A 26672-nucleotide genomic window follows, 5' to 3' on the forward strand; every position below is an offset into this window, starting at 1 on the left:
AGCCCAAACCAAAACAAATAGAGACCGAGGGAAGGAGAAAAAAAAAAAAAAAAAAAAAAAAAAAAGCCAGAAACCAACCAAAAAAGAAAAAACCACCACCCAACCCCGAACCGCGACCGAAGCAGCGACCCGGGGCGGAGGCGAGCGGGCGGGCTCGGGGCGCCGAGCAAGAGCCGAGCCCCCCCAAAATCCCCCTGCACCCCGACTATGCTAAATGTAACCGGGGAGCTCTCAGGTAAGCCAGCGGCGCTGGGCGTGGGGCGGGGGGCTGCCCCAACTCCCCTGCCTGCATCTGCCGGGAGTTTTTCCCCCCTTTCCAAACCGACTGCTGATTTTAATTTGACGTGATTAAAACGTCTGTCTGGCTTTGGGATTGATTTAAGACTTTCCCCTCTCTAGGTTGGGTTGTTGTTCTTTTTTTTTTTTTTTTTTTTTTCCCCTCTTTCTCTCGTTCCCTCTTTTCCATGCATGTTTGTGATTACCAGGGAGGGAACCGCCGCTGAGCACGGAGAATTAAACCCCGGGACTGACAGAGGGGAGGAAAAGGAAAGTCGGTGGGATTTATGGGGGGCAGGAAAAGTTAGTTATCCTGCCCGGGGCTGGATTTCGGCGCTTGACACCGAACGCCGCCGCTAGATCAGGCGAGATTGCTGCGGGACACAGCAGCGGGATTTTGGGGTGCTGGGGAGGGGACGGGTTTGTTCCCCCTGCCCCAGCGGCCACCGGCACCCCCGGGGCTGTTGGGGGGCCGGGCCGGCCTGGCGGCACACGGGGATCGGGGAAAATGCTGGAAAACACCCTTAAAAGGTCAAAGTGTGGGCTCCGCCAGGCTCCCCGGGGTCCCGGGCGGCGGGACCGGGGCCGGGGCCGGGGCAGCACGAGGCCGGCGCCGGGTTCGGGTCCAGCTCCCGCGGTGCCGGCGGTGACGCAGGACGGGCAAAGCGGGGCGAGCGCCGGGGAACCGGAAAAGCGAGGCCGGGATCCCCAGCGGCTCCATCGCCCTCCCTCGCCCCTTCCTCTCCCCCTTCCCGCTGCCGCCGATCCCGGCAGACGTGGCCGAACCGGTGGCACAGCCGGTGCCGAGGCCTGCGGGGACGGGCGGGGAAGGGGACGCCGAGGAGGGGCCGCACGGCTGCAGCTCGGCTGCCACAACCCCGCTCCCCGTTTTGGGACATCCCCACCCGTGGGCTGCCCAGGTGGTGTCCCTGGCGGGGCTCGGGGGCTCTCGGCATCCGCGGTGTCCCCGTGCCTATTTAGCAGGCGGCGCGAGAGCACGGTGGCGGCCGCACATCTGGGCTGCATTAGGCGCAGGCTCCGCGGGGAAATGCGGAGGGCTCTGCTTACAGGGCCGCGCTGGGGGGAGATTTATGCCCTGCTAAGTGGCACCGAGCCCCATAAATCATGCCCCCCCCGCCCCCCTCCCCGAGGAGGCAGCGCTTATGTCCCTGTGCCACTGTCCCAGCGCCCCGGCAGGCTCACGGGGATGCACTCCTGGATGGGGTATCCGGGATATCTGGGAAGCAGCTGGCCCAGCAGTGTTGTGGCTGCGTGTGGCACGTGGCCTGTGGGTGACAGAGGCGTCCCGGGCTTCACCAGGGTGCTGTGGGGACATCAGGGCACGGCTGTGCCCGCCAGAGCTGCCGGTCCCACACTGACCCAGCCAGGCAGTGTCCCCGTGGCGGGCGATGCCAGCGGTGGCAGCGGGGCTGGAGGTGCCAGGGTGTGTCACCCACGGCTCTGTGGTGCCACACGGGCTGGCACCGGGGGTCCCCTGCCCTGCTGGAGAGCGGCCAGCCTGGCTCTGTGCCGGTGAACCCCTGGAATGGTGCTGGGGGAGCTGTTGGGCTGCGTGGCTCCGTGACCTGTGCCAGGAGCGGCGGGAAGGGATCGAGGTGCCTCTCGTGGCTCCTGGGTGTGGGGCGTGCGTGCAGGGCAGCGGGGTCTGGTTGGGATTAGGGGCCTGCGCCCCCCTCGCCGGCGGGGGTGTTTCCATTGTGCCGCTGGCTGGAGCTGGAGCCGGAGCCGGATGGGAAATCCAGGCCCAGCTAATTACGGCCTCGCTGGAGTCTCCCGTGCGCGGCCGCATTTATAAACACATGGAGGAGACAGGATGTAAACACTCAGCGCCGCGAGCACAGGCACGGCCGGGACTGGGGGGACGCAGGGCCACGCACCCCCCACGCCACCACCCTCTCCTGGCACGGTGGCTTCGCCGTGGGGTGGATGGGATGAGATGGGATAGGATGGGGTGGATGGGATGCAATAGAATGGGATGGATGGGATGGGGACCCCACTGTGGTGGCTGTGGGCGCTGTCGGGGAGCAAGGGCACACATGTTCTTCCTGTTGGAGCTCAGGGAATGCTGTGTCCATGATATCCAGGTGTGGAACGTGAGCATCCTCGTGCCCCCACCGTGCTGGCTCCACAGGGCTGCTGCTATGCCATGGTGTCACCTCCCCAGACACAGTGGGGTTAAATGCCAGCAGTGTGGGGACACAGAGGCATCTGTCCATGAGCCCTTGAGTGTCACCCACTCCAAGCCCCTTGGAGCTGCCGGCCACTTTGGACTGGGAAACGCCCCATGGAGGGTTAAGTGTTGCCAGTTGGTGGCCGGGACAGTGGCTGAGGCAGTGGGGACAGGGCTGCTTTGTCCTCAGTGCCACAGTCATGCCTGGCCACAGCGAGACCTCCCGTGCTGGCCCCAGGAATGGGGCTGCGGGGTGGGATGAGGCTCTGCTCGCCGCTGGACGCCGGCCCATCAGATAGGGCAGCTCCCGCCGCAGCGTCGGGGGCCGGCTCAGCTCCGTCCGCTGCCAGGGGCTCCGGGGCCAGGGGGTCTCCCCTTCCCGGCTGCCACCCCCGCCACCAGAGTTTCGGGAAAGCGGCTCTGGGAGGGCTGCGGTCGCTCGGCCCTTGGTGGCTCTGCCCACAGCATGCCCAGGGAACAGCTCACCAGCTCCGTGGCCGAATTCCCGCCTCGGCCACTGGCCAGGAGGTCTGGCCAGCAATGCTGCCTGTGCCGCTGGCCGGGTGGCAGGCCAGGGGTCCCGGCTGTCACCTCAAAAGCGGGTGAGCCACGTCCCCGCTGCCATGTGTGCGAGGGGCACCACCGGTGTGTCCAGTGTGGGTGTCCCAGGGTGCTGCTGGCAGAGCCAGAGGGTGCCCGCTCCCATGGCCCCTCATCACCCCGGCTCCTCGGGCGTCCCCAGGGCCCAGCGGGTGACCCCGGACAGGCACGCCATGAGCTGCTTACATGGGCTGGGAGCATCCTGGCCGTTCTCCAGGGCCGGTTTTGAAACCCTCGGGCTCTTCCTCTCCAACGTCACCGGGATCCAGCTGTGCCGGCTGGATCCTCCCTCCTCCACTGTCTGTGCCAGTGGGTGCCCGGCGCCAGCCACTGGGACAGGGGTGGGCAAGGGACAGCGGGGGCACCCGCTATGGCTGGGCCATTATCACCCCTCTGCTGTGGTCACCGTCACTACTGTGCCATGGTCACTGTCACTGCTGTGCCACTGTCATCATCACTGCTGTGCCACAGTCACTGTCACTGCTGTGTCATGGCCACCATCATTACTGTGCCAGTGTCACTGTCACTGCTGTGTCATGTGTGTCATGGTTACTGTCAGTGCTGTGCCAGGGTCACTGTCGTCACTGCGTCATGGTCACCACTACCTAGTGCCATCCATTCTGTGCATCCCACCATTCCCATCCCTCAGACACTCACCTCCATCATCCTCATCCTCACCCTCATGCCCCGGCCACCTGCCCAGGAGACACCATGGCTTCATCCCAATCCCACATCCCTGCCATGCCCCCCCCATCCCGCTCCCTGGCTGTGTTTGGTTTGGCCCTGGCCAGGCCGGGGCGGGTGTAAATCCCACCTGGAAAGCGGAGCCGGCGGTGGGCGAGGGTCCGGCCAAAGCAAACACCGGGAAGGGGGGGTGTGTGTGTGGTGTGAGTCACCGCAGCCCCCCCGCCAGCCCCCCCCGGCCCACGCTCGCACGCACGCGGGGCCGGCCACCCGCTCCACGCGCTGGGACGCACCGGAACGCGGGCAAGAGGCGGCACGTGCCCACCGCGGGGCACCGGGCGAGCCGGGGCCAGCCGTGGCTGCCACGCACCGGCACGGGGGGCACGGGGGCATGTGGAGTCACATGGGGTGTCACAGCACGGTGTGGTGTGTGCCTGGCGTGTCACGCGTGGATGGCACGCATCAGCGTGTCCCCCCCTTCGTGGGGTGTGTGCGCAGGACGTAGCACGCTCGCCTGGCGTGTCCTGTGCGTGCCACACGTGTCACACGCCCGTGTGGTAGGTGACACACCGGTGTGGTGTCTCATGCGTGTGGTGCATCACACACGTGCACGGTGCCACGCGTGCACGGTGCCTGTGCGATGCACACACACAAAGTGTATCCCAGGTGTGTCCTGGACGTTTCCCAGGTGTCACCAGTGTCCTGCACACCCACTGGGCACTCGCATCCCCCACAGCGAGCCTTGCAGTTTGCAGGACACCCACGGCGGTGGGGCTGTTGTGGCCGGAGCCGGGGTGTCCCCGAGGACCTTCGTGCGTCACTGGCAGCCGGTGACGGGGAGCGGTGACGCGCGGGGGCACGGGGGGCTGCCCGCAGCAGGAGCCCCGCGGTGCCGAGCCGTGCCAACGGCCGGTCTTTCCCGGGAGGCGCTGCCGGGAAGGCCGGCTGTGGCGAGCCGGGGGTGCCAGCTGGCCGGCGTGTCCTGGCCGCGGGCCGTGACCTTTCCACAGCCGCCGGCCGGCGGGCCGCGGTCCCGGGCCGCCCTGACGTCAGGCCGATGACGGGGACCCCGCCGGCGCTTTCCGGTGCCTCCGCAAAGGTCACCCCGCGCCCCGGCCGCTCCTCGGAGCCGCGTCCCACCCCCCACCGCTTTCCCGGTGGCCCCCCGGCGGGGGTCCCCGCTGGGTGCCCGGCCCGCTGCGGCGTTGGCGGTGCCCAAATATATCCCAGGCGTGCGTCCCGGCGGGAATGCCGCGGGCGCGCTGCTCCAGACCATATAAAGGATTGTTGGTGCAGCCGCGGGCGGGAGCGCTCCGAGGGGAGCCGGGGGGTCACCGCACTGAGGTGGGGGGTCCCTGCTGCTCCAAGGGGGGTGCTGAGGTGAGAGGGCCCCCACCCTCCTCACCTCCGTGCCTCAGTTTCCCCGCGCTCAGACGGGTGACACAGGGATACTCCGCAGGCTCAGCGCCGCACGCACAGAGTCGGAGTGTCCCTGTCACCCCCCCCTGAGGTGCCGTGTGTCCCCCGCAGGTGACTCTTGGGGGATCTTCACCTTCCTGTGCGCCGCGCTTTGCAACCTGCCGGCGCTGCCGGCGCTGAACTGCTCCGAGGAGCTGGGCGCCGGCCAGTCCATCCAGCAGACCTACGACCTGACCCGCTACCTGGAGCACCAGCTCCGCACCCTCGCCGGCACCTACGTGAGTCCTCATCTACCCCCCGGGATATCCACCCCGTGCCCAGCTGCTCCCACGCCGGAGGTCACGGAAATGCCTCATCGCCCCCGGGGCGCAGGGCGGCTCCCGGGCACCCTCCCCTCGGCCCATGATTCCGTCATGGGCGCGGGCATCCGCCTCTCCCTCCCCGCCGGCGTCGCCGACTCACCCGGAGGTTCCCCGTCCCTGCCCTGACGTGCCCTCGGCGGTGCCGGCACGTTGGGTGCCAAGCGGTGACGGTGGCACTGCCTGGGGTGTGCTGGGCATGTCCGGCCTGGGGACAGTGGGGGCACAGTGGGAAGGGGGACGTGGTAAGCGAAGGGAGAGCTGGGATGGGGGAGATGTGTGGGGACAGGGTGGACGTGAAGACCTGACCCCGCTGGCACCCCCCTTCCCTTCCAGCTGAACTACCTGGGTCCCCCCTTCAATGAGCCCGACTTCAACCCTCCGCGGCTGGCGCGGGCCGAGCGGGTGCCCAGCGCCACGGTGGACCTGGACCTGTGGCGGGGCCTGACGGACAACGCCCGCCTGGCCGCCAACTATCGGGCCTACAGCCGCCTGCTCTGCTACCTGCGTGTGCTGGACGGGCAGGTGGGCACGGCCGAGCTGCGCCACCGCCTCGCCCACTTCTGCGCCAGCCTCCAGGGGCTGGTGCTCAGCATCGGCGGCGTCATGTCCTCGCTGGGGTACCCGCTGCCCGCCGGCCCCGCCGCGCCCCCCACGCCCCCCGGCGTGCCCGCGGCCCCCAATGACTTCCTGAAGAAGATGGATGATTTCTGGCTGCTGAAGGAGCTGCAGACCTGGCTCTGGCGCTCGGCCAAGGACTTCAACCGCCTCAAGAAGAAGGTGCCGCCTGCTGTGGTCACCCTGCGGCTGGAGGTGAGGGGGTTCTGAGCCCACAGTGCCGCCGCAGCCATGCAGGTCCCCTCTTCCACCACCAGTGTGCCTTGAGAAATGGGGCTCCTGACCCCCAAACCACCCCACAACCTCATCATCACCTGGCAGTGCCTTGAAAGATGGGGCTCCTGACCCCAAGTGCCACCACAGCCACCCCGCGTCCCCTCTCCATCACCAGTGTGCTTTGAGAAATAGGGTTCCTAACCCCCAAGTGCCACCACAGCCACCTCACAATCCCACTCCCATCACCGTGCCTTAAGTGAGGGGCTCCTGACCCCATGTGCCACCCACCACAGCCGTGCCACATCCCCTCTGTCACCACACTCTGCTGTAAGGGATGGGTCTCCTGACCCCAAGTGCCACCAAAGCCACTCCACGTCCCCTCTCCGCCACCAGCGTCCCTTCAAAACTGTGTCTCCTGACCCCAGAGTGCTGCCAAAGCCACTCCACATCCTCATCATCACCCGGCTGTGCCTTAAGGGGTGGAGTTCCTGACCCCAAAGTGCTACCACAGTCACCCTGCAGCCCCTCTGCCACCACGTTGTGTCTTAAGGGACAGGTGTCCTGACTTCCAAGTGCCCCGCCAGGGTGTCCCCAACCTCCAGGGTGCCTGTCCCCCTTCCTAAAATCTCCGGAGTGGGTGCAAACCCTGCCCATCCCAAAAAGGACCAACGCCCTCTGAGTGTAGGAATAAGCCCCGCCCCAGCCAGCAGCAAGCCCCGCCCCGGAGCAGTAGGCTCCGCCCCGGATGGCAATAAGCCCCGCCCACTCGCCTGTGTAGCAAGCCCCGCCTCCTCCCCGCAGCCGGCCACGCCCCTTTATCCAAGCCCCGCCTCCCCCACGGTTGCCCATGGATGCAGAGGTGGGGCCATGGGGCGCGGCCGGGGCGTGGCCGCTGTCCCGGTGCGTCTATGAGTGTTTATTTATTGGAGATGTTTATTTATTGGGGTATTTATTGCAGAAGATCTATTCTTGTATGAACGAATAAAAGCCTTTCTCCAGCGCCCTGCCCCGCCCGGCGCCACACCCCGGTGGGGACCGGAGGGAACGGCTCCAAACCCGGAGCTCCGTGTGGAATTTGGAATGTTTCCCCCTGTGCCTTCAGTAGGGAGCAGAGGGAACGACTCCAAACTGAGCTCAGTGTGGGAATCGGGGTGTCCCCGAGGACAGGCACCCTCCATCTTGGCACGCCCTCCCCGGGCACTACTTTGGGGTGCCCAGGATCATGTAGAAGGTCCCGGGCTGGGGCAGGAAGCCGATGGCTTGCAGGGCACGCAGCGAGGCCGTGTTGTGGGGCCGTACGGCGCCGTAGACGGGGAAGCCGCGGGCGTGCAGCTCCCGGCCTATGGCGGCCACCACGACCCCGGTGAGGCCGTGGCCGCGCCAGGCGGGCATCGTGTAGCCGTGGCGCAGGCAGCCGTGCCCGTCCAGCAGGCTCCAGCACACCGGGCGGCCCCGCGGGCCCAGCAGGCAGGCGGAGGGCAGCGTCCGCACCAGCCCCAGCAGGAACGCCTGGCTGCGGGCATTGCCCCCCAGGGCCCACGTGGCGTTGAGCAGCGGGACGTGGGAGGGGGACACGGGCGCCAGGCGCAGGCCCGGGGGCATCCTGCAACGGGGCATGGAGGCTGAACCCTGTTCCCAGCCGGGATGGCAGATGGGATGGGATTGGGAACCCTGGTGCCACCCAGAGATGGAATCTGGGGCCCTTGTTTCCCCTAGGGATGGGATTGGGTACGCCCCTGTGCCACCCACGGGTGTGCCCAGTGAACCCACTCAAGTCACCCAGTGATCCCTGTCCCACTCAGGGAAGTGCTCAGAAACCCCTGTGCCACCCAGGGGTGTGCTCAGTGATCCCACTCATGCCACCCTGTGCCACTCAGGGATATGCTCGGAAACCCCTGTGCCACCAAGGGATGTGACTATGACCCCCCTGTGCTACCCAGAAATGTGACAGGTCTCCATGTGCCACCCAGGGACGTGACTGGCCCCCCAGTGCCCATGTCCCCCAGTGCCCCATGTCCCTCAGTGCCCCATGTCCCCCAGTGCCCCTCACTCACTGCCTGCGGGGCTGGGGGGGCTCGGGGCTAATCAACGCCCGGTGCTGGATCGTCTCCACCTTCAGCCCCCTGGCACTGGCCACCTCCCGTACGGCCTCGTCCAGCCCATCCTGCATCCCTGGAACCCTCTGTCAGCTGGACAGGGGACCCAGACAGTGGGTAGGGGAGCCCTGTGTCCCCCCCAGTGCCATCCTTACCCATAATCTGGAAGGCCCGTGCCCCGGTCACCGCCTCCGTGCCCCCCAGCAGTGCCTGCAGGGCTCCCTTGTCCCGGTAGAACACAGCCAGCTGGTTGGTGTAGTAGTCCCTGGGGTCCCTGTGCTCCTGGAAGGGACATGGGGCTGAGAGTGGCACCCTGATTCCCAGCCCCCCGGTGTGTGGGGTGCTGCTGCCAGGACAGGGACACCTGGGGCAGCACCTCTGGGCACAGGCGGGTCAGGACAATGCCGAAATGGGGCCAGGAGTCCACCAGCACCTCGTGGGAGGCTGGGTTCCCCCTGGCCACCGTCATCACAGTCCCCAGGACCTGCAGGACAGGGTCCTTGTCACCAGCAGGGCAGGGGAGAGGGGACAGAGGGGTGCCCAGAGTCCCCAGGGTCCCCTCACCAGCACGGGAGAGGGGACAGAGGGATCAGCAACACCGACAGGGCAAGGGTGAGGGGACAAAGGGGCCCCCAGGGACTCTGTCACCAGCAGGACAGGGCAGAGGGGACAGAGGGGTCAGAGGGGTCCCTGTCACCGGCAGGGTGGTGGGCAGGCTCTTCCGCAGGGCCTCCTCCAGGAGCTGCAGCTGGGCTGGGCACCTCAGGATCTGCATGGCTCTGTGACCGTGGGGCAGGCAGTGACACCGAGGATCCGTGGGGCGCTGGTGGCACTGGGGCAGTGTCCCAGAGTGTCCCAGCTGAGCACCCGTCCCCAGGCGGCCACAGGGCTGGCCCAGTGCCCAGTGCCCAGCAGGATGGACCCTGCCCGCTGCCCCCCAAGGCAGGGGGCACTCGCTGGCCCGTGACAGCTGGTGTTAACCATTGTCACCGAGTGCCACACAGTCTCCAGACTCCCACTACAAGGCCCTCTGGGACCCACAGACTCAGGATTGTTGCAGGGTGAGTGCTGGAGGAGCTGGGGACCATGGGGAAAGGGATAGGGACAGGGGCCATGCCTGGTGGTCCTGTCCCCCTGTTATCGAGGGTCTCTCAGCAGGACCATGCAGATCCTGACGCACCCAGCCCAGCTGCAGCGCCTGGAGGGGATCCTGAGGAAGAGCCTGCCCCTCGCCCTGCCGGTGATGGGGCCCCCTGTGTCACCAGGGACCCTTTTGTCACCCTGTCCCCCACACCTGCCCCCCTCCCCCTAGCTCTGACCCCACATCTGCCCCCATGTCCCCCATATCTAGCCCCCATCCCTGACCCCCATCTGTCCCCTCTTTGTCCCCCACTGCTGACCCCCCCTCTCCCCCAGGTTTTCGGGGCAGTACTGAACATCAACCGGGGCAACCCTGGCCAGTTCGAGGTGCTGGTGGACAAATGGCCCGAATTCGGTGCTGTGCTGGCCCGGCCCAGCGGAGAGGTAGCCAGCGGGGACACGGGGCACAGTAGAGGGGGGCGGTGACACGGTGCCCTGGCACGTGGCAGGTGTGCTCAGAGCACCCGTGGGTGCCCCCAGGTGCTGGTGAACGATGGCTACTGGAACACACAGGCAGCGTTTTACCGGGACCTGGGGGCGTACCGGGCGCTGCTGGAGACCCCTGGGTGCCTGCGCTGGGATGTCGCCTTCACCCTCATCGGTGGCCTGGGGACACCGGGGTCCTGGGGGGCACTGGGCATGCTGTGAGGGGTGCCGGGCAGCACTGGGAGCGTGGGACACTGGGGAGAGCTGTTGGAGGCAGGGAGGAACTGGGAGGCACTGGTGGAGGGTATTGGAGGTGCTGGGCGACACTGGGGATGGGTGTTTGGGTGCTGGGGAGCACAGGAGGCACGGCTTGGTGTGCTGGGGTGGGGTTTGACGGGTGATGTCAGTGGGAAGTGTTGGGGCGGGATTTAGGGATGCCGGGGAGCACCGTTGTTGGATTTGGGGGTGCTGGGGTGCACCGGGGAATTGCACTGCTGGGGACCCTGGGAGCAGGGTCTTGGGGGGCACTGGGGTTGGACTTGGAGGTGCTGGGGGCACTGGGGAGTACTGTGGTTGTACTTGAGGGAGCTGGGAGCAGGATTTGAGTACTGGGAACACCGGAAGCAGGGATTTGGGTGCAGGAAATAGAGACTGGGGTTGCAGGTAGCTCCTGGGGACACTGAGGAGGACACTGGGGTCACACAGAGGGGCTGGGGACAGGGATGGTGGGGTGTAGGGGGAGCAGGACCCCCTGACATCCCCATCCCCAGGGCTACAGGATGGGGTGACCACGGTGTCCCAGGACCTGGCGGGGAGGAAGGGCGTGGAGCTGGACATCGTCGAGTACTACTCCTACTGGCACCCTGACCCCAGCACCATGCCGGAGCCCCGGTGAGAGGCCCCCACCCCCGTCCCCACATGGGGACACCCCTGAGCCCCCCACTGACCCCCGCCTCCCCCAGGCCGGCCCCCGGGGTGCGGGTGGGCTCCCTGCAGCCCTCGCACGTGGACCTGCTCAACAACACGTGGCCCTACGGGGGGAACGCCCGCAGCCGGCGCTACCTGGCCGAGATTTTGGGGCGCTTCCCGCAAGTGTGCCTGCAGGATGGCAGCGGGGAGCCCGTCGCCTGGGTGCTGACGGATCATTTCGGGACGGGCACCCACAGCTACACCCTGCCCGAGCAGCGGCGGCGCGGCCACATGCAGGTGGCACTGACGGTGGCGGCGCAGCGGGCGCAGGCCCGCGGGTTCCCCACGTTCGGGCACACGGCGCTGGGCAACCGGCCCATGCAGCAGCTGCAGGAGCTGCTGGGCCACCAGCGCCTGCCTGGGGTCTGCCGCTACATCCTGCACAATCCCAGCCTGGACAGGGACGGGCCCTGAGGCCCTGCTGTCCCCTCTCCACGCCGGAGAAAAGCCAACCTCAAATTAAAGAGCGGTGTGGAGTCTCTGATGGTTTCTGTGGGGTTTTGTGTCCCCCCAGCACTGACTGTTGCAGCGGTGACACGGCTTGGTGGCTCACGTGTCACCACTGAGGGAAACAGCGGGGTCCCCTGGGAGTCACCCCGTCCCAGGGCACGCATCTCAGTTATTCTCAGTTTCCCAAGGGAGGGCTGAAAGCCTCAGGCAAATCTGCAGTGGTGGCACCTGCAGTGTCACCCCCTCACCCGGGACGGTGTCACTACAGCTGGGGGTGGCACAGGCACTGGAGGGACAGACAGTGACACACAGGACAGAGTGGGACGGGGCAGAGGGTGACAGTGTCACAGCGTGAGTCATGGTTTGGAGGCTGATGGGGATAGACAGGGGGGTGACAGGATCCAGGGTGATGGGCAGTGCTGGGATGAGGGTGACAATGTTGATGGGGACAGGGAGAAGAACCACAGGCGTGACAATGCCAGAGGGTAGTGGGCGCAGTTGGGAGGGTGACAGTGCCAGGGGCAATAGGGAACACTGAGATGGAGGTGACAGTGCCCTCGGGGTGACAGAAGCTGCCGCGGGGGTGACAGTGCGGGGGGTGGCGAGGACAACTGGGGGGGGTGACAGCACCCGGGGACAGCCGGGGGTGTCGAGAGGGGCGGGGGACCGGGACCACCGCCAGGGTGGCAGTGGCCGAGAGTGTCCATAGCCGGTTCCCCAGCCCGGCCCCGCCGCTTCCGCCCGGCCACAGGCAGGGGAGGGGGCGGGTCCCTCCCTCCCGCTGGTTCCCGGTAGCGGCGGGTCCCGCCCTGTTCCCGGTAGCGGCGGGGCCGTGCCAGCTCCATGTCGCGCAGGGCCATGGAGCAGCCCCGGCGCATCACCGACTCCTTCCCGCGGCGGCGGCGGCGGGGCCCCGGGCGGCCCCCGGGCAGGCTCAAGGACAAGAAGGACAAGGACAAAGTGCAGGTGAAGGTGAAGGTGCAGGTGCGGGACTGTCCCAGCGCCCCCTCGCAGCCCCCCGTGGACCCGGCGCTCCTGGAGATGCTGCGGCGCTTCGACCTCTCCTGGGAATACGGACCCTGCACCGGTGAGCACCCCCGGTTGTCCCGGTGGCCCCGGGCTCCCCCCGGCCCCGCTGACCCCCGGTATCCTGCAGGGATCACCCGCCTGCAGCGCTGGGAGCGGGCACAAGAGCTGGGGCTGAGCCCCCCTGGCCCCATCCGTGACGCCCTTCTGGAGCACCGGGACAACCCCGACGTCACCTACAGGTGGGTGTGGGGTGGGATGGGTGCGTGGGGGGCACAGGGCATCCTGTCCCGGTGCCCCCCACCCTTCCCGCTGACCCCCGTTGTGCCCCCGCAGCCTCTGGCACGAGTACGAGCTCTGAGGCGCCGCGCCGAGGGAATGGGGGGGACCATTCCCGACGCTCCCAGACCCTATTCCAGGGACACCGGGCGGATTAAAGCTGGTGTGAGCGAAGGAAGGGGTGCTGTGTGCTGTCTGGGGGGGCACGGGGCGGGGTGAAGCCCTTGGGGTGCAGGGGGAGGGCAGGGAGTTGCATCCCCCCCCAAAAAAAAGCCAGGTGGGGTGTCCAGCCACACAGTTTTAATGCCACCCAACTGCGACGCAGGGGGAAAAATCAGCTCTTGGGTGGAGAAAGGGAGGTGGGATTTTTTTCTCCAGAAATGGGGGGAAAAAATGAAGAATGAGCTATAAAATCAGTTGAAAGTGAGCACAGAGGGGTGAGGCAGGTGGCTGTGGGTTGTGGTGATGTTCTGCAGTGGGGTGGGAAGTGTGACAGCGTCCCGTGGGATTCAGATGTTTATTAGCCCTAATTAGCAGCTTTGCTGTGTGCAGAATCGTAAATAACAGGATATGTCTGTTAATTATTCGGGTTATCAATGACTTAATTCACCAGCTTTTTCTGTTGCTTTATCAATAAAATTAATAGTTTCTATCCCAAGGCTGCAATGGAGCGTCGGAGCTGGCAGTAACCTGGAATGGCGTGGGATGGGTGGGGGGCCACCCACAGCTCCCGTCCCACTCACACTGCAGGCTCCCGACCTTCTGGATTGCATTACCCAGCCAGATCTTACTCCTCTGTTGGAGCTGCAGTCCCTTGGATATCTTTTACAGGGACATAATTCCTCTGCTGGGCACGGGACTGAGGTGTTTAGGTGGACCCCCAAAAAATAACCACTCCACAGCCAGCCAGCCCAGGGTTGTGCCCCCCTGGTGGGAAGAAGGAGGGAGATTCCCATGCTCCTTCCTTAGCAGAGGGTAAGTCCCAACCTGGTGGGTGTCCCAGGAAGGGGGGAAGTGTCTGGGATAGCTCCAGCCACAGGAACAACCCAAGGAGATGGACAGTAGCAGCCTCAGGGGCAGTAGGAGCCAGGAATCTCCTTCCCTGGGAGAAGGGTTTAGGTGAGATTTTGGGAAGAAATTCCTCCCTGTGAGGGTCTGAGGCCCTGGCACAGGTTGCCCAGAAAGCTGTGGAAGTGCCCGAGGCCAAGTTGGACGGGGCTTGAAGCAACCTGGGATGGTGGAAGGTGTACTGTGGGTCAGGAGTGACATAACATGAAGGGACACCATGGTGGGAAGGGGATGACACCATGACAGTGAGTGGCAGGGTGTGCCCAGCCTGCCCCTCTGCCACGGCCACAGCGGGCTGCAGGCTTTCTGCCCACTTCACTCCTTCGTTGCCGGGCCCCGGGACTGCCCCGGTCCCGCTTCCAGCACCAATTTCAGAGTTAATTCCAGCCCAGGCTCCAGTTCGGGCCTAGGCCGCAACGGTTGCCGTGGCAACCCGGAAGTTGTGCTTCTCGCGCAAAGGCCGCCGGGAGTTGTGGTTCCCTGCGTGCCGCACAACATGGCGCGGCTGGGTCCTTGTGCGCGCCCGCCTCCCGCAGCCCCCAGAGCCCTCACTCTGGCCCCTGCTGACGGCGCCCCACCCTCCACGTGCTCAGGGCCACAGAGCCATCAGGGGGCTGCCATTTCCACACTTTATTGCCGGTGCAGGAGCGGTGTCGGTGTTCTGTGCGTGCGGGGCTGAGGCAGAGGCGCCTCCCACCCCCAGAGCGCGGGCGTGGCGTGGGCGGGGCGCTCCGGCTCGATGACCCCGGCCCCGGGACAGGCCTCACCCCCTCGTTGCCGTGGCAGCGGGGGGGCCCTGTCCCACCTCCCCCAAATCAAGGAGTGGGTTCATCAGTGTGGGCGTTGTCAGGCGCATGGGTGTGGCACTGGGCGTGGTCGTCACTGTGGGTGTGGTCACCGAAGGGGGCGGGGCCGCCATCCAGGCTGGCCTGGCGCACCACCCCGCGCGGGCGGGACGAGGGTCGTGGCCTCGGCGAGGGATCCCCCACTTCCTCCGCGGCCTTGAACACCTGAGGGGGGACAGCAGGGTCATCCCATGCCGCTGTCACCCTGCGGCCGCAACCCTCAGCCCACCCCGGCCGCCGCTCACCTCCCCGGCCAGGGGCTCCCCGAGCAGCTCGGGGGGCTCGGGGGTCTCCAGCAGGCTGATGGTCCGCATGACGGCGCACAGGGAGATGCGGGGCCGCCGAGAGGCCCCCAGCAGCCCCCCGCCGGCTGCCTCCTCCTCAGAGGGCTGCGGGGACGCCAGCGGGGAGGACAGCGGGGACAGGATGCTCGTGTCCTTCGCGGTGTCCTCCTCGGGGTGCGGCGTCCTCTCGGCCGCCCGGGGCTCCCACAGGCTGCTGTGCCGGCTGCCACAGACCTGTCAATCAGCACCTGGCCACGCCCCCGCTTGGAGCCACACCCACTCGGCAGGGTGGGGTTCCCATAGGCTCCTCCCCCACAAAATTCACCCCTCCCCGAATAGGGCCCCACCCACTCCACCCTCAGGGGTGTGGTCACAACAGCCCCACCCTCTTATCACACAGGGGTGTGGTTAGCCCAGGCCCCACGCCCTTGGTCCCTCCCACCTGTCCCCATTCACCTGCTCGTGCCCACCTGCCCTCACTCCCTTGGCCCCACCCTGCTGTCCCCACCCTGTCCCCACGCACCTGGCGCTCAGGATGCCCTGGTAGAAGTCGAGCTGGCGCATGAAGCCGGGGTTGGGCAGGACGCTGGGCCGGCGGTGCCGGACATGCCGCAGCGCCCGCTCCAGGGACCACCCGAATTCCTTCATGGCGTAGGCCAGCACCGTGGCGGCCGAGCGGCTCAGCCCCATCCGGCAGTGCACCAGTGCCCGGCCTCCCGCCGCCCTGTGGCACCCACTGCTGGCACCATGGCACGGGGGACACTCGGGGACACCGTGTTCACAGGGCTCCCAGTGCCCCCCTGCTGTCCCAGGATCCCCAGGGCTCCCAGCATCCCCCAGCCACCCCGGTGTCCCTGGGAACTCTGGTGTCCCCAAGGATCCCCTGCCCCAGAGTCCCCAAGCTCCCAGTGTACCCCGGCACCTCATTCATCAAGGCCCCCTCCCCGTGCCCCCCTCTCCCCTGGCCCCACCTCCAGCCCCTGCCCCTCTGTGCCCACGATGTCCCCCCTGGTGTCACCCCCCATGCCCACCAACCGGACGCGGGAGAGGAAGAGGAAGGTGTCGTTCCAGTGGGGCAGGAGCTCGGCTGCCTCCTCGTCGTACACCCGCACGTTCATGTACGTGAACAGTGCCGGGAAGAAGTTGTCGATCTCCCGCGCCACGTTCAGGATGTGGGTGACCCTGCGGTGACACGGGTGACACCCCAGTGGCATCCCATGATGACCCCATGACAGTGCCACCCCCTGCTCACCTATTCTGCTGCAGCTCCTCCAGGTTGGCCGCGTTCCACTCGGAGCCCTGTGTGGTGACAGCGGTGAGGGGTGGGGACGCTGCCACCCGCCCTGCCTGCCCCGCCCGCCCCGCTGCCCACCAGGAAGAGGTGCGGGAAGATGCGGGAAGGCCGATCCATCTGCGCCAGCACCAGCAGCATCTCGTTGTCGATGAAATCCTTGTGCTCGGCCAGGCTGTGCCCCGTGCGGCGCTCCAACTCCTCCCGCACCTGGGTAGCGCCCCGGGTGAGGGATGGCCCTGCCCGGCCCCACCTGTCCCCAGGACCCCGTGCCCGGTGCCACCCACCTCCTTGGAGGTGACGTTCTCCAGGTCGGCGCTGGCCATCACGTCCCGCAGCAGCGCCCGCACCGCCTGCTCCGACAGCTCTGGCATCGCCGGCCTGGCACCGGCACGGCCTTGTCACTGGTGCCACCTGCCCCACCCAGCCCACGCCCTGCCAGAGAGTGGCCGGCAGGCTGTGGGGCGCGGCAGGGGCGTGGCGGGGAGCTTACCGGAGGGGCGTGGGCGAGGCCGGGCGCACGGACTCGAGGTCGGCCATGGCCAGCCACTCGTTGAGGCAGCTCTGCTCCGAGCCCAGCTCCGCCGCGTAGCTGCGGGCCCAGGCCAGCGCGGGGCCGCCGGGGATGTGCCCGCCGCGGGCAGCGTCCTCACAGGCGCGGTGCAGCTCCTGCAGCACGGCCCTGCCGCACAGCACCTGCCACCCTTGCACTGCCAGCGCCACCGCGACAGCTGTGTCCCCTCACTGGCTGTCCCCAGCGTGTGGGTGCCACCCAGACCCTCCCCAGCTCTATCCCCATGACTGTGCCCAGGTGCCCATGGTGGTGCCCGTGGTGGTGCTCGTGGTGATCCCCAAACCCCCGCTGCCCACATCCCTGTGTCCAGCTTGGTGCCCACGTCCCCGTGCCCAGGATGGTGACAGCATCCCCTGTGCCCATGGCAGTGCCCAAATCTCCAGTCCCCGAGGTGGTGCCCACCCCCCTTGTGCTCACCATGCCACCCACACCCCCCGTGCCCAGGGTGGTCCCCACGCCCCCTGTGCCCCCGGTCACACGCGGGCCTCTCTCACCACATGGTCTGCACAGAGATGGGCTTGAAGATGCGGGTCTGTCCCCCCGATGTCACGCTGAACCCCCTGGGCACCGTGGGGATGCGCATGGGTCAGGGCATGCACCCCAGCCCCTCTAAGCCCCTCCCTGTCCCAAAATTCCAGCCTGCCCTTACCCGTCGCCATCGAGGAACACCTGGGTGTCGCTCCAGAGGGGCAGCACCATGCCCAGGGTGCAGTGGGCGGCCCTGGGGCGGGCAGAGGTCAGGGGGTGCCGACGCCCCCCCGGGCCCCCCCCGTGCCCCGCTCACCCCTCGTGGGCGAAATCCACTCCCAGCAGCGCCGTCTCCGCCTCGGCTCCCTCCTCCTCCGGGCGCACGACCAGCAGGTACCGCACCCGCCGTGGCCGCACCGACTCCAGCCGCACCGCCTGCAGGAAAGGGGGCATTGGAGGGGGGATCTGTCCCTTCCCAGTGCTCCCAGTGCTCCCAGTGACCAAGAAGAAGTATCAGGCAGGGCCATTTCCCCTCCTCATCACATCCTATTCCATCCCTGTCCCCATCCCATCTTATCTCCATCTTGTCCTCATCTTACAACATCCCTGTTCCCATTCTATTCCCACCCCATCCTACCATGCCCCCATGCTGTCCATATCCCACTCCCATTCCTTTCCTCTCTCTGTTCCCATCCCCATTCTGTCCCATCCCAATCCTCTCCTGTCCTGTGCTCTCCTCATCCTGTCCCCACCTTCATCCCATCCCCATCTGCAGCCCAGCCCATTCTGTCCCATCCTGTCAATTTTCTCTCCCCACCTTGTCCCCATCCATATCCCATCCCCGTTCCTGTCCCCATCCCATCCCCATGTTCCTGGAGGGGGGGATTCGTGCCTCACCAGCCGGATGGCGTCCTGGGGGCGCAGCAGCTGCATCATGAGGTGCAGGTGCTGCTCCTGCTGTCCTGGGGCCTGGCTGGGGGGCTCAGTCGGGGGGGGCTCGGCCGGGGGGGGCTCCTCCGCAGGAAGCAGCACCGCAGCCCCCTTGACCATGACGAAGCTCTGCCTGGGGGGCAGGAGGGTCCTGAGCACCCGGGGCACCCCCAGAGTGCTGCCCCAAGGCAGGGGCAACTGTGTCCCCTCCCCAGCCCGGGGCTTCAGAGCCCCCTCTCACCGTCGCTGCAGTTGGCCACGTCTGGGAGCATCTTCCTCCTGCAAATTGGGAGGCGATTCCTGGGGGAAATGTGACCCCAGGGCATGGACCAGACCCCACAAGCTCCCCTCAGCACAGACACCACAGTCTGGTGATCCCATAACAACACCCACCCCCTCCAAAGAGTGTGGGCCCCACGGTGGGGCATGGGGGCCCTTTGGGGGTCCCGCTGTGGAGATGGATCCTTGGGCACCCCCCTCGGGATGGCAGGGGGGGTCCTGCCCCTGTGCCCCCCACCCCTGGCTGGGTGGAAGTGCTGGAAGGGGGGGCCTGAGCACCCAGAAAAGGCCCAGTGGTTACTGGAGGAAGAGGGGAAGGGGGCACTGGGGGGCACTGGGGGGCACTGGGACAGCTAAGGGACCGGGAGCGCTGGGGAAAGTGGGAGCAACTTGGGACAACCGCCCTCCCCCCTTCACACCCCCATTTTCCTCCCTTAACTTCGGGAAAACCTCAGCGGGGAGCACAGGAAACTCCAACACGTGCTGAGGGCAACTCGGCTCCCAGTAAACTCTCAGTAAAGTCCCATCGGAAGCGCCTGGGATAACCCCGCACCGGGAGCGACCAGAGCAACCTTCCCCCCTCCACCTCCGCGCTGGGACGGCCCGGGACCTTCCGCACCGGGAATCCCCGGGGCTCCGAGACACCCCCGCACAGCCCGCACTCCTCACACCGGCATCCCCCACACCGGCCCATTCCCCCAGGGCACCGCGACCCGCAGGAGCTCCGGGATCCCCCCGCGGTCCTTCCCGTACGCCCGCACCGGGAGCCCCCGCGGTTCTGGGACCGCCCGTACTCCCCCGGGAGCCCCTGTGCCAGCCCGCACCGGGATCTCCCGGGGCTCCGGGACCCCCCGACCCCCCCCCCCCCGTGCCGTCCGTGCCGGGATGCCCCGGCCCGGCGCCGCACTCACCGCGGGGCCCCCGGCGGAGCCCCCCGCCCGCCGCACCGTCACCAGCGCCATGCCCCGCCGCGCCGCCCCCCCGCACCAGGAAGCGCCTCCGCTGCCCCGCCCGATCGGGAACGGGAACGGGAGCGGGAGCGGGCACGGCCCCGGGCACGGCCTGGCACGGCACGGCCCCCCTCCGCCACGGAAACACAGCAGCCGGGACCCCTAGACCGCCCTCCGTCAGAACGGGACCTCCCCGGCGCCCCGGAGCCCCCCCGGGACCCACATCGGTGTGGGCAAGACAGGATTGACACTCCAGCACTTGGGACACCCCCAGTTCCTCTGAAAGTGGGAGCCCCCCGGCACGTGGGACCCTCCCCCAGGTCCCCAGAATGTGTGATGCCCTCCCCAGATCCCCAGAAACTGTGGACCCCCCTAGGGTCACCGGCATCTGAGACACGCCAGGTTTCATCCGGTGGGATTCCCCCAAGTGTCCCCGGCAGGTCACCCCCAAAGAACCCCTTGTCACCCCATGGCTCCCCAGCCAAATTCCCCCTCCCTGGGCAGGGGTCTTTTCCCGAGTAATATAAACGAAATAAATCAATCCCTGGGCCAGGAACGGGGGCACAGGGCCACATTTGGGGCGAGCTGAAGAGAAGCACCCCACCAGTGCCACCCACACGCTTACTGGGTGAGCCCCATCACCTGAGCCCCACCCCACGTGCAGGATCCATCCCTTTTCCCATGCTCCACCCATGGGACACCCCACCCATCACCCCCCAGGCACAGACAAGCGTGTGTGTGTATATATATATATGTATATGTATATGTACAGACATTCGGGGCCCCCCTGCCCCGCACTGCCCCAAAGCATGGGGCCTGGGGGTCCCCCGCAGCCCCCCCCACACTGGAGTGCCTTAAAATAGGGGTCACCCACATCCCACGGGGATCCCTGGGTCCGTCCTGCCCCCCACGGGGTCACGGTACAACACCAAAGAGGAGGGGGGTCCCTAGGGAGGGGTCCTGGGCATTGGGGTGTCCCTGGAGGGGGGGTCCCCAGGTGAGGGTCCCTGGGCTGAGGTTTGGGCCTGGCAGGAGAAGAGCCCTGGATTGGGAGTCCCGGGGGTAGGAGGATCCCTGGATCAAATTCCCCGCTGCGGGGGCTGTGCCCACATCAGGGGGGTCCCCATCACGGCGGGGCCACACCGGCACCGGCTGCTGCCCAGGCGCTGGGGCGTCCTGGTGTGGGACAGTGCCCACATTGGGGTGTCCCCTGGGCGGGGTGTCCCTATCCCTGCAAGGGGTGTCCCCACGTGGGACATCCGTGTCCCTGCGTGGGGTGACCCCACATGGGACACCCTCGTCCCTGCGTGGGACGTCCCTGTCCCGGCGTGGAGCGCCCCGGGGCGCTACTTCTCGGTGAGGGAGAGGCGCAGGATGCGCTGGAGCTCCTCGTCCTCCTCACGCCGCCGCCGCTCCCGCTCCTCCTGCTCCCGCTCCGACAGCGCCATGGCCAAGCGCAGCTGCTCCGCAAAGCTGCCGTACCCGGGGGGGCCCGGGGGGCTCCCGCCGCCCGCTCCTGGGGGACTCCCGGCGGCCGGGGGCTCGGCGCTGGGCCCGGCCTGCAGCAGCATGCTCTCCTGCAGGGCCCTGGCGAGGGGACAGCAGCAGGGCCACACCCTTGTCACAGGAGTCACACCCCCTCTGGCACACCTGTGCCCCACCCCAGGTGGCCACACCTCCTTCACAGCCCCATATTGGACTGGAGAGCCACGCCCTGTCCCACATGCCCCGCCCAGATGCTAGCCACACCCACACCCGCGGTTAGCCACGCCCATTATGACCACACCCTTTGGGCAGCAAGAAGCCCCTCCCGTGGCCCCACCCTGACACCTTTAACCCCTGCCCCTCTCACCCCCACGGACCCTGTACCTGCCCCACCCTGACACCTTTAACCCCTGCCCCTCCCAGTCTGGCCCCGCCCAGGTGAGGTGGGTGGGGGCACCCCCGGGCCACGCCCCCACGGATGGGGTTCCATGGATGGAACCTCACCTTTCCAGCTGCAGGTCCTCGTCGTAGGGCGGCGGCTCCGCGCCAGGGCGGGTGTTGGTCAGCGCCTCCCAGATGGTCACCTGTGGGGCGCAGCCACACGTGAGGGACGTGCCCAGGCGCGTGTGGGGCGCGTCCAGGCGAGGGGGCGCGGCCGCACCTGGTCGGTCTCGGTGCCGGCATCCAGCAGGCTCTGCTGGATGGCGAACTGCAGCAGGTCGTCGTCCTCATCCCGCAGGGGCTCGCTGCGCCCCGCGCCCAGCACCGTGTACCCCGCCGGCACCTCGAACACGCCCGCCTCCACCTCGCACGGGAACGGCCACGCTGCTGCGCACGGGGAGCCGTCAGCACCCTTGGGTGTCCCCACGGCACCCCGCATCCATGGCACATTGCGCCCACAGCACCCCACGGCACCCCCACAGCTCCCCATGGCATGCTACAACACCCCACATCACCCCCCTGCATGCCCACCCCACTCCGTATCCACGGAATCCCGACACTCCCTGGTGCCAGGACCCTGCCAGCCCCACCTCTGGGCCCGGAGGGCTGGGTGCCAGGGGGGTGGGCGCCGGGGGGCTCCTGGGGGGCACAGATCCGCACGGAGCCTAGGGGCTGGTCACACCCGCACAGGTTGCTGAAGGTGATGCGGGCGTTGAGCACGTGGAACAGGGGGATCTCTGTGGGTACAGCGGTCAATTAAGGCCCCAGTGAAGCCCTGCCCCTAATTAATCCCGCCCCAAAGGAAGCTTTCCCTCTCACCGATCTTGACGGGGAAGCCAGGGGGCAGCTTGAGGGTGATGAAGTCGCGCAGTTTGGCGAAGTGGGCATTGGAGATGGCCATGAGGTCGATGATGGGTGTCACCTGCTCCGCCAGCGACAGCGGGTGCTGCTCGCACAGCCACAGCGTCGCCTTGAACCTGCCCGGGCACCGCCGTGGGCACGGGGACCCAGTGGGGCCACGGGCCACCAGCACCGCCCCAGGGCCCTGGCCACACCCCCGGGGTATGGACACCCAGTGGCACGGCCCCAAGGACCCTGTCACCACCCCATGGGTGCTGATGTCCAGTGCCACTGTCCTGGGAGTCCATCATCACCTCACTGCCACTTCCTGGGACCTGGCACCACCCCCATGTCACAGCCCCTGGGATGCCATCACCACCCCCAGGGCTCCTGTCACCTGGTGTTCTGTCCCTTGGGATCCCATCTCCACCCCCTGTAAGTCCTGACACCCAGTGCCACATCCCCAGGACCTTGTCACCATCCCATAGGTCCTGACCCCGGGGCGGTGGCCTCACCTCTGCACCTTGCTGGACATCTCAATGGGGCGCCCGATGTTGCGGGTCTCCAGGTCGAAGTGGGGGTCGAAGTACTCCTCGGGGGTGATGGCCGTGGGGTTGGTGGGGCTGGCAGCCTGCAGAACAGGTGCCTGTGGGGACACTGGCACCGCTCAGCCCCCCCTGGAGACCCCCAGTTCCCCAGGGACCCCCTGGGATGGCCACTCACCCCGTTGTGGGTGCCGTGCTGCTGCGCGATGCCCAAGAAGGAGTGGAAGGGTGTCTTGGAGCCTGCAGGGGAGAGGGAGGTGCAGGGGTGAGCTGTGGGCAATGGGGGGGACCCCCGGGGCTGGCACGGGTCACACCCCTCATGGGTGACACCCCGCACGCCTGTCACACGTCACACGCACAGTGTCCCACGCCTGACACGTGTGCCACCCAGGAAGGGTGGCGTGCCCCTGCCGTGTACAGGCCCCCTGACTGGCTGACGGGGCTGTCACCTTTGCTGCGTGACTTGTCCTGGTCAGAGAGATGCTCCGTCCTGGTCTTGGTCACCAGCTCGACGTTGCTGGCACTGTACACCTGGTGTGGGGACAACATCAGCCCTGCCCCACTCCAGGCCATCCCCAGCATCCCCCCCTGCCTCCGTGCTCACCTTGGCCTCGTAGCCGCTGACCACCTCCATCTTCTCCGAGCGCCAGCCCCAGATCCCAGACTTGTTCCTGGGGGAGGAGGGAGGCCTCAGGTCACCCTCTTGCACCAGCGTTTCCTTCCCCTCTGCCCACACTTCCCCCTCGCGCGGCCCCTTCCCGCTGAGCACTGCTCTTCCCAGCCCCCTCCCACCTCTCGAAGGCGATATTCCGGGTGTCCAGGTGCGTGGAGACGATGGGCGAGGTGAGCCGGCCGGCCACGTGCTCCTCGGTGGGCTGCATGGCCGCCAGCAGCAGCTCGGGCTCGTGCAGGGCCAGCGCCAGCGTCTCCGTGTACACCACCTGCTTGTCGTGGTCCACCTCCATCACCACGGCCCCCTCGTCTGCGTGGGGACACGGGTGGGGTCAGTGCCCAGGCCCCCATGATACCCCCCGGCCTGGAGGTGGTTTGGAGGAATTGGGTATGTGAGGGGGACCCCTCAGGAAGGAAGAATTGGGGTCCCCATGGAGTGGCTATAGAAGATCTGGGGGAATTGGGGGTCCATCGAGGTACATGTAGGGGCTCAGGTGGTCCCCTCAGCACGGGGGAATTGGGGTGTCCATGGAGTCACTACAGAGGATCTGGGGAACAAGGGGTCCCTGGTACGTGTAAGGACTGAGGTGTCCCCCTCAGGACGGGGGAACTGAAATCCCAGGGGGGCCCTCTGGGAGATCTGGGAGGTCCTTATGAGAGTATTTATAGTGCAGGGGGCCTGGGGGATCCCCAGGGGAGTCCCTGTAGGGGATATGGGGTCTTTACAGGGGCGCACTTAGAGTGCAGGGGGTCTGCGGCTCCACACAGTGACCAGAAGGCCCCCAGGGAATCCAGACAGCTCTTTACGGTGGTGTACTTATGGTGCAGGGAGTCTGGGGTGACTGAAGGGTCCTGGGGGGCCGCGGGGGGGGGGGGGTTTGAGCTGACCTTCCCCCTTGAAGATGTAGCTGCGGCGTCCGCGCTGCCACGTCATGTGCTCGAAGCCCAGCAGGGTGGTGTCCACCCGCAGGCTCTCGCCGCGCTTCCACACGCGGTACACATCACTGGGACACACCTTGGACACCAGGGGCACTGCGGGCACAGGGACCCCTCAGCCCCGCGGCTGGGGGAGACCCTGGCGACCCCCTTCCCCCGCCCAGCCCGGCCACGCTCACCCCAGCTGGTGAACTCCCACTTCATCTCCACGTAGAAGTCGGATGCCTGGAAGGGATGAGGAGCATGGTGGGGGATGTGTGGGGTGGCTGGGGGCTCCCTGCTGGGGTCACTGGGGAGGGGGGGAGCCTTGAGCAAAGGGATGGGGATCCCTACTGGGGTCCTGGCAGAGTGGGGCGATGTGGGGAGTGTCCCTGGGGAGGTCTGGGGGTGCAGGGTGCAGTTCTGAGGGGCCGTACCCGCCGCAGCTTGCTGAGCAGCTCAGGGATGCCGGCGAGGCGCCGCGTCGCGCGCTGGTAGTCGCGGTACTGGAGCACCAGTTGCACCATCTCGGGGTCCCCCGTGCTCACCGCCTCCTGCAGCACTGGGGACACGGGGCGCCGTCAGCCAGGGTCACCCGCACCCCTGGATGGTGTCCCCAAGTCCCCGTGGTGGCCCCGTACCCGTCCATCCGTTGGCGTTCTCCCGGCCCACGTTGGCGTTGTGCCGCAGCAGCACCCGCACCGACTCCAGGTGGCCCAGGGACACGGCCAGCTCCAGGGGCGTCCGGCCACGCGGGTCCGTCAGCTCCACGTCGTGCTGGAAAGGTGGCGGGGTCACTGTCCCCTCCCCGTGCCACCCCAGTGCCCCCCCTGCGCCCCCCGTGCTCCCAAGGCCTGGTGCTCCCAGCCCCCTCTTCTCCCAGTGCTGCTAACCCGATCCCAGAGCTCCCAGTTGCTTCCAGGCCTTTGGTGCTACAGCCCCGTATTATCCCAGTGTCACCAGTCCTTCCAGCGCCACCAGTTCTTCCAGTGCTCCCAGTCCCCTGAGTCCCAGTCTCCCCTGGTACTCCCAGTCCCCACAGCGCTCCCGGTCTTCCTCCTGTGTTCCCAGTTCCCCCAGGTGCTCCCCGTGGTGTCCTCCCCACCCAGTGCAGCCAGCTCCCCACACTCCCAGTCTTCCCAGCCTCTCTCCAGTTCCCCCAGTGCCCTGTGTCCCCAGCTCCCCCAGTGCTCCTAGTTCTCCCAGTCCCCTGTGCCCCCAGTCTCTCCTAGTGCTTCCAGTCCCTCTGCAATGCTCCCAGTCTTCTCCCAGTGCTCCCAGTGCCTGTGTCCCCAGCCTTCCCTAGCGCTCTCAGTCTCCCTCCAGTGCTCCCAGTCCCTCAAGGCTCCCCAGTCCCCGCAGTGCTCCCGGTCCTTCCAGCCCTCCCAGCATCCCCCCCCACCCCCCCGCGCAGAGCGCTCCCGGTTTCCTCCAGAGCTCCCAGTCCCCCCCAGCATTCCCAGTGCTCCCAGTCCCCCCACCCCCGCGCTGCGGGCCCCGCCGTTCTCCTCCCCATCCCCTCCCGTTCCCGGTGCCGGTGCGTGGGGGGGTGCCCGCTGCCCGGCGCCGCTCCCGGTGCCGCTCCCGGCGCCGTTCCCACCGTCCCCGCGCGCAGGGCGCTGTCCAGCGCCTGGTGCCGGTTGTGCCAGACGAGCCGGTGCAGCGGGAAGGTGTCGGCGGGCCGGGCCATCCCGGCACCATGTCCCCGGGGCCGCCGGGGCGGACGGACCGGGCCGCAGCGCGGGGCCTGCCCGCAATGGCTGCGCGGGGGCGGCGGCGGCGCAGCGCGGCGGCGCGGGGCGGGGCCGCACCGGGCACCGGGAACAGGCAACGGCACCGGGAGCGGCGGATGGCAGCGGGAACAGGGAACGGCATCGCCGCCGGGAGCGGCGCATGGCAGAGGGAACGGGAAAAGGGAACGGGCATCGGCACCAGGCACGGGCACCGGCAAAGGGAACGAGAACGGGGCACCAGGGAGGGGAACAGGCGCCGGACACGGGAATAGCATCGGCATCGGGAACGGGAGTGGGAGCAGGCACTGGGAACGGCACCGGGCACCGGGCACCGTGGTTTTGGGCACCGCCACTGCAGCAGAACCGGGAATGGGACTGGAACCGGCACCGGCCACAGTCCGGGGCTGCCCCCTCTCCCCCCCTCCCGCTCGGGTTGACCCCAGGGACCCGTTAGCCCCCAGCTGACCCCCGCTACCGGGGGCTGCCGGTGCCCGGGGCTCCCTGACCCGTTCTATGTCATGACATCAGGGGGTACCTGCTGCTCGGAACCATCGTGCACCCAGTCACGGGTTTATCCCATCCCATCCCGTCCCGTCCCGTCCC

The 26672-nt window shown here is 67.4% G+C and overlaps 6 protein-coding genes across 11 annotated transcripts in view; 3 read left to right on the forward strand and 3 right to left on the reverse strand.

The window, feature by feature from the left end:
* CLCF1 (cardiotrophin like cytokine factor 1) overlaps positions 1-7364 on the forward strand; it is an 8249-nt gene extending 885 nt beyond the window's left edge. The window contains exons 1-3 of one of the 2 annotated variants that reach the window (XM_042022663.1): positions 84-235; positions 5282-5448; positions 5866-7364. In XM_042022663.1, the coding sequence (XP_041878597.1) occupies positions 208-235; positions 5282-5448; positions 5866-6357 (687 nt within the window). In that variant the 5' untranslated portion in view covers positions 84-207 and the 3' untranslated portion in view covers positions 6358-7364. Of the gene's footprint in view, positions 1-83; positions 236-5281; positions 5449-5865 lie in introns of those variants that run through there. The other variant, XM_042022662.1, reaches the window with a different exon arrangement.
* On the reverse strand, positions 7292-9315 carry LOC121661967 (glycine N-acyltransferase-like protein 3). Its single transcript, XM_042022661.1, has 5 exons — positions 9157-9315; positions 8836-8943; positions 8615-8741; positions 8418-8535; positions 7292-7966 (listed from the first exon to the last, which is right to left on the reverse strand). Exons 1-5 carry the CDS (start codon positions 9232-9234, stop codon positions 7564-7566), a joined length of 834 nt encoding a protein of 277 aa, XP_041878595.1. The 5' UTR covers positions 9235-9315; the 3' UTR covers positions 7292-7563.
* Positions 9302-11475, forward strand: LOC121661966 (glycine N-acyltransferase-like protein 3). 2 transcript variants are annotated; one of them, XM_042022659.1, is made up of 6 exons: positions 9302-9520; positions 9615-9699; positions 9876-9983; positions 10080-10200; positions 10796-10916; positions 10988-11475. In XM_042022659.1, the coding sequence occupies exons 2-6, from the start codon at positions 9622-9624 to the stop codon at positions 11406-11408; spliced, it is 849 nt and encodes a 282-aa protein (XP_041878593.1). In that variant the 5' UTR covers positions 9302-9520; positions 9615-9621; the 3' UTR covers positions 11409-11475. The 2 variants fall into 2 exon arrangements, with proteins under 2 accessions (XP_041878593.1, XP_041878592.1); XM_042022658.1 differs by having other exon boundaries at positions 9618-9699.
* A 747-nt stretch (positions 11476-12222) lies between these two features.
* Positions 12223-13401, forward strand: POLD4 (DNA polymerase delta 4, accessory subunit). The gene is made up of 3 exons (XM_042022669.1): positions 12223-12531; positions 12601-12712; positions 12807-13401. Exons 1-3 carry the CDS (start codon positions 12288-12290, stop codon positions 12829-12831), a joined length of 381 nt encoding a protein of 126 aa, XP_041878603.1. The 5' UTR covers positions 12223-12287; the 3' UTR covers positions 12832-13401.
* Positions 13402-14432: 1031 nt separating this feature from the next.
* Positions 14433-19556, reverse strand: SSH3 (slingshot protein phosphatase 3). Of its 3 annotated transcripts, XM_042022667.1 has the most exons (14): positions 19400-19556; positions 18451-18488; positions 18177-18342; positions 17596-17714; positions 17461-17532; positions 17306-17371; positions 16731-16919; positions 16525-16618; positions 16319-16447; positions 16199-16245; positions 15982-16128; positions 15470-15670; positions 14908-15169; positions 14433-14827 (listed from the first exon to the last, which is right to left on the reverse strand). In XM_042022667.1, exons 1-14 carry the CDS (start codon positions 19448-19450, stop codon positions 14633-14635), a joined length of 1776 nt encoding a protein of 591 aa, XP_041878601.1. In that variant the 5' UTR covers positions 19451-19556; the 3' UTR covers positions 14433-14632. The 3 variants fall into 3 exon arrangements, with proteins under 3 accessions (XP_041878601.1, XP_041878600.1, XP_041878602.1); XM_042022666.1 differs by lacking the exon at positions 19400-19556 and having other exon boundaries at positions 18451-19315; XM_042022668.1 differs by lacking the exons at positions 14433-14827; positions 19400-19556 and having other exon boundaries at positions 14951-15169; positions 15978-16128; positions 18451-19318.
* A 617-nt stretch (positions 19557-20173) lies between these two features.
* On the reverse strand, positions 20174-26111 carry ANKRD13D (ankyrin repeat domain 13D). 2 transcript variants are annotated; one of them, XM_042022665.1, is made up of 15 exons: positions 25937-26111; positions 24978-25113; positions 24774-24898; positions 24537-24582; positions 24310-24453; positions 23542-23731; positions 23354-23420; positions 23199-23280; positions 22928-22989; positions 22720-22850; positions 22184-22341; positions 21955-22101; positions 21585-21748; positions 21428-21507; positions 20174-21025 (listed from the first exon to the last, which is right to left on the reverse strand). In XM_042022665.1, exons 1-15 carry the CDS (start codon positions 26024-26026, stop codon positions 20785-20787), a joined length of 1863 nt encoding a protein of 620 aa, XP_041878599.1. In that variant the 5' UTR covers positions 26027-26111; the 3' UTR covers positions 20174-20784. The 2 variants fall into 2 exon arrangements, with proteins under 2 accessions (XP_041878599.1, XP_041878598.1); XM_042022664.1 differs by having other exon boundaries at positions 21585-21751.
* Positions 26112-26672: the final 561 nt, after the last annotated feature.

Source organism: Corvus kubaryi, unplaced genomic scaffold (genome assembly GCF_017639235.1).
Source record: "Corvus kubaryi isolate FWS band 111438036 unplaced genomic scaffold, C.kubaryi_AGA036_p1.0 37219, whole genome shotgun sequence".
Taxonomy (NCBI): Eukaryota; Metazoa; Chordata; class Aves; order Passeriformes; family Corvidae; genus Corvus; species Corvus kubaryi.

Coding starts and splice junctions, on each gene's coding strand:
- LOC121661967 (XM_042022661.1), bottom strand. CDS start 9,234: ATGCAGATCCTGAGGTGCCCAGCCCAGCTGCAGCTCCTGGAGGAGGCC. Junction 8,742..8,835: donor TGACCCGCCTGTGCCCAGAG/GTGCTGCCCCAG, acceptor TGTCCCTTCCAG/GAGCACAGGGACCCCAGGGA. Junction 8,536..8,614: donor ACGGGCCTTCCAGATTATGG/GTAAGGATGGCA, acceptor AGAGGGTTCCAG/GGATGCAGGATGGGCTGGAC.
- LOC121661966 (XM_042022659.1), top strand. CDS start 9,622: ATGCAGATCCTGACGCACCCAGCCCAGCTGCAGCGCCTGGAGGGGATC. Junction 9,984..10,079: donor TGGCCCGGCCCAGCGGAGAG/GTAGCCAGCGGG, acceptor GGGTGCCCCCAG/GTGCTGGTGAACGATGGCTA. Junction 10,917..10,987: donor AGCACCATGCCGGAGCCCCG/GTGAGAGGCCCC, acceptor CGCCTCCCCCAG/GCCGGCCCCCGGGGTGCGGG.
- POLD4 (XM_042022669.1), top strand. CDS start 12,288: ATGTCGCGCAGGGCCATGGAGCAGCCCCGGCGCATCACCGACTCCTTC. Junction 12,532..12,600: donor GGAATACGGACCCTGCACCG/GTGAGCACCCCC, acceptor GGTATCCTGCAG/GGATCACCCGCCTGCAGCGC. Junction 12,713..12,806: donor AACCCCGACGTCACCTACAG/GTGGGTGTGGGG, acceptor GTGCCCCCGCAG/CCTCTGGCACGAGTACGAGC.
- SSH3 (XM_042022666.1), bottom strand. CDS start 18,590: ATGGGATCACCAGACTGTGGTGTCTGTGCTGAGGGGAGCTTGTGGGGT. Junction 17,715..18,176: donor CCCAGGACGCCATCCGGCTG/GTGAGGCACGAA, acceptor CCTTTCCTGCAG/GCGGTGCGGCTGGAGTCGGT. Junction 16,619..16,730: donor GCCTCGCCCACGCCCCTCCG/GTAAGCTCCCCG, acceptor TGCCGGTGCCAG/GCCGGCGATGCCAGAGCTGT.
- ANKRD13D (XM_042022664.1), bottom strand. CDS start 26,026: ATGGCCCGGCCCGCCGACACCTTCCCGCTGCACCGGCTCGTCTGGCAC. Junction 23,732..24,309: donor CTACATCTTCAAGGGGGAAG/GTCAGCTCAAAC, acceptor GTCCCCACGCAG/ACGAGGGGGCCGTGGTGATG. Junction 21,508..21,584: donor CCGGCACCGAGACCGACCAG/GTGCGGCCGCGC, acceptor TGCGCCCCACAG/GTGACCATCTGGGAGGCGCT.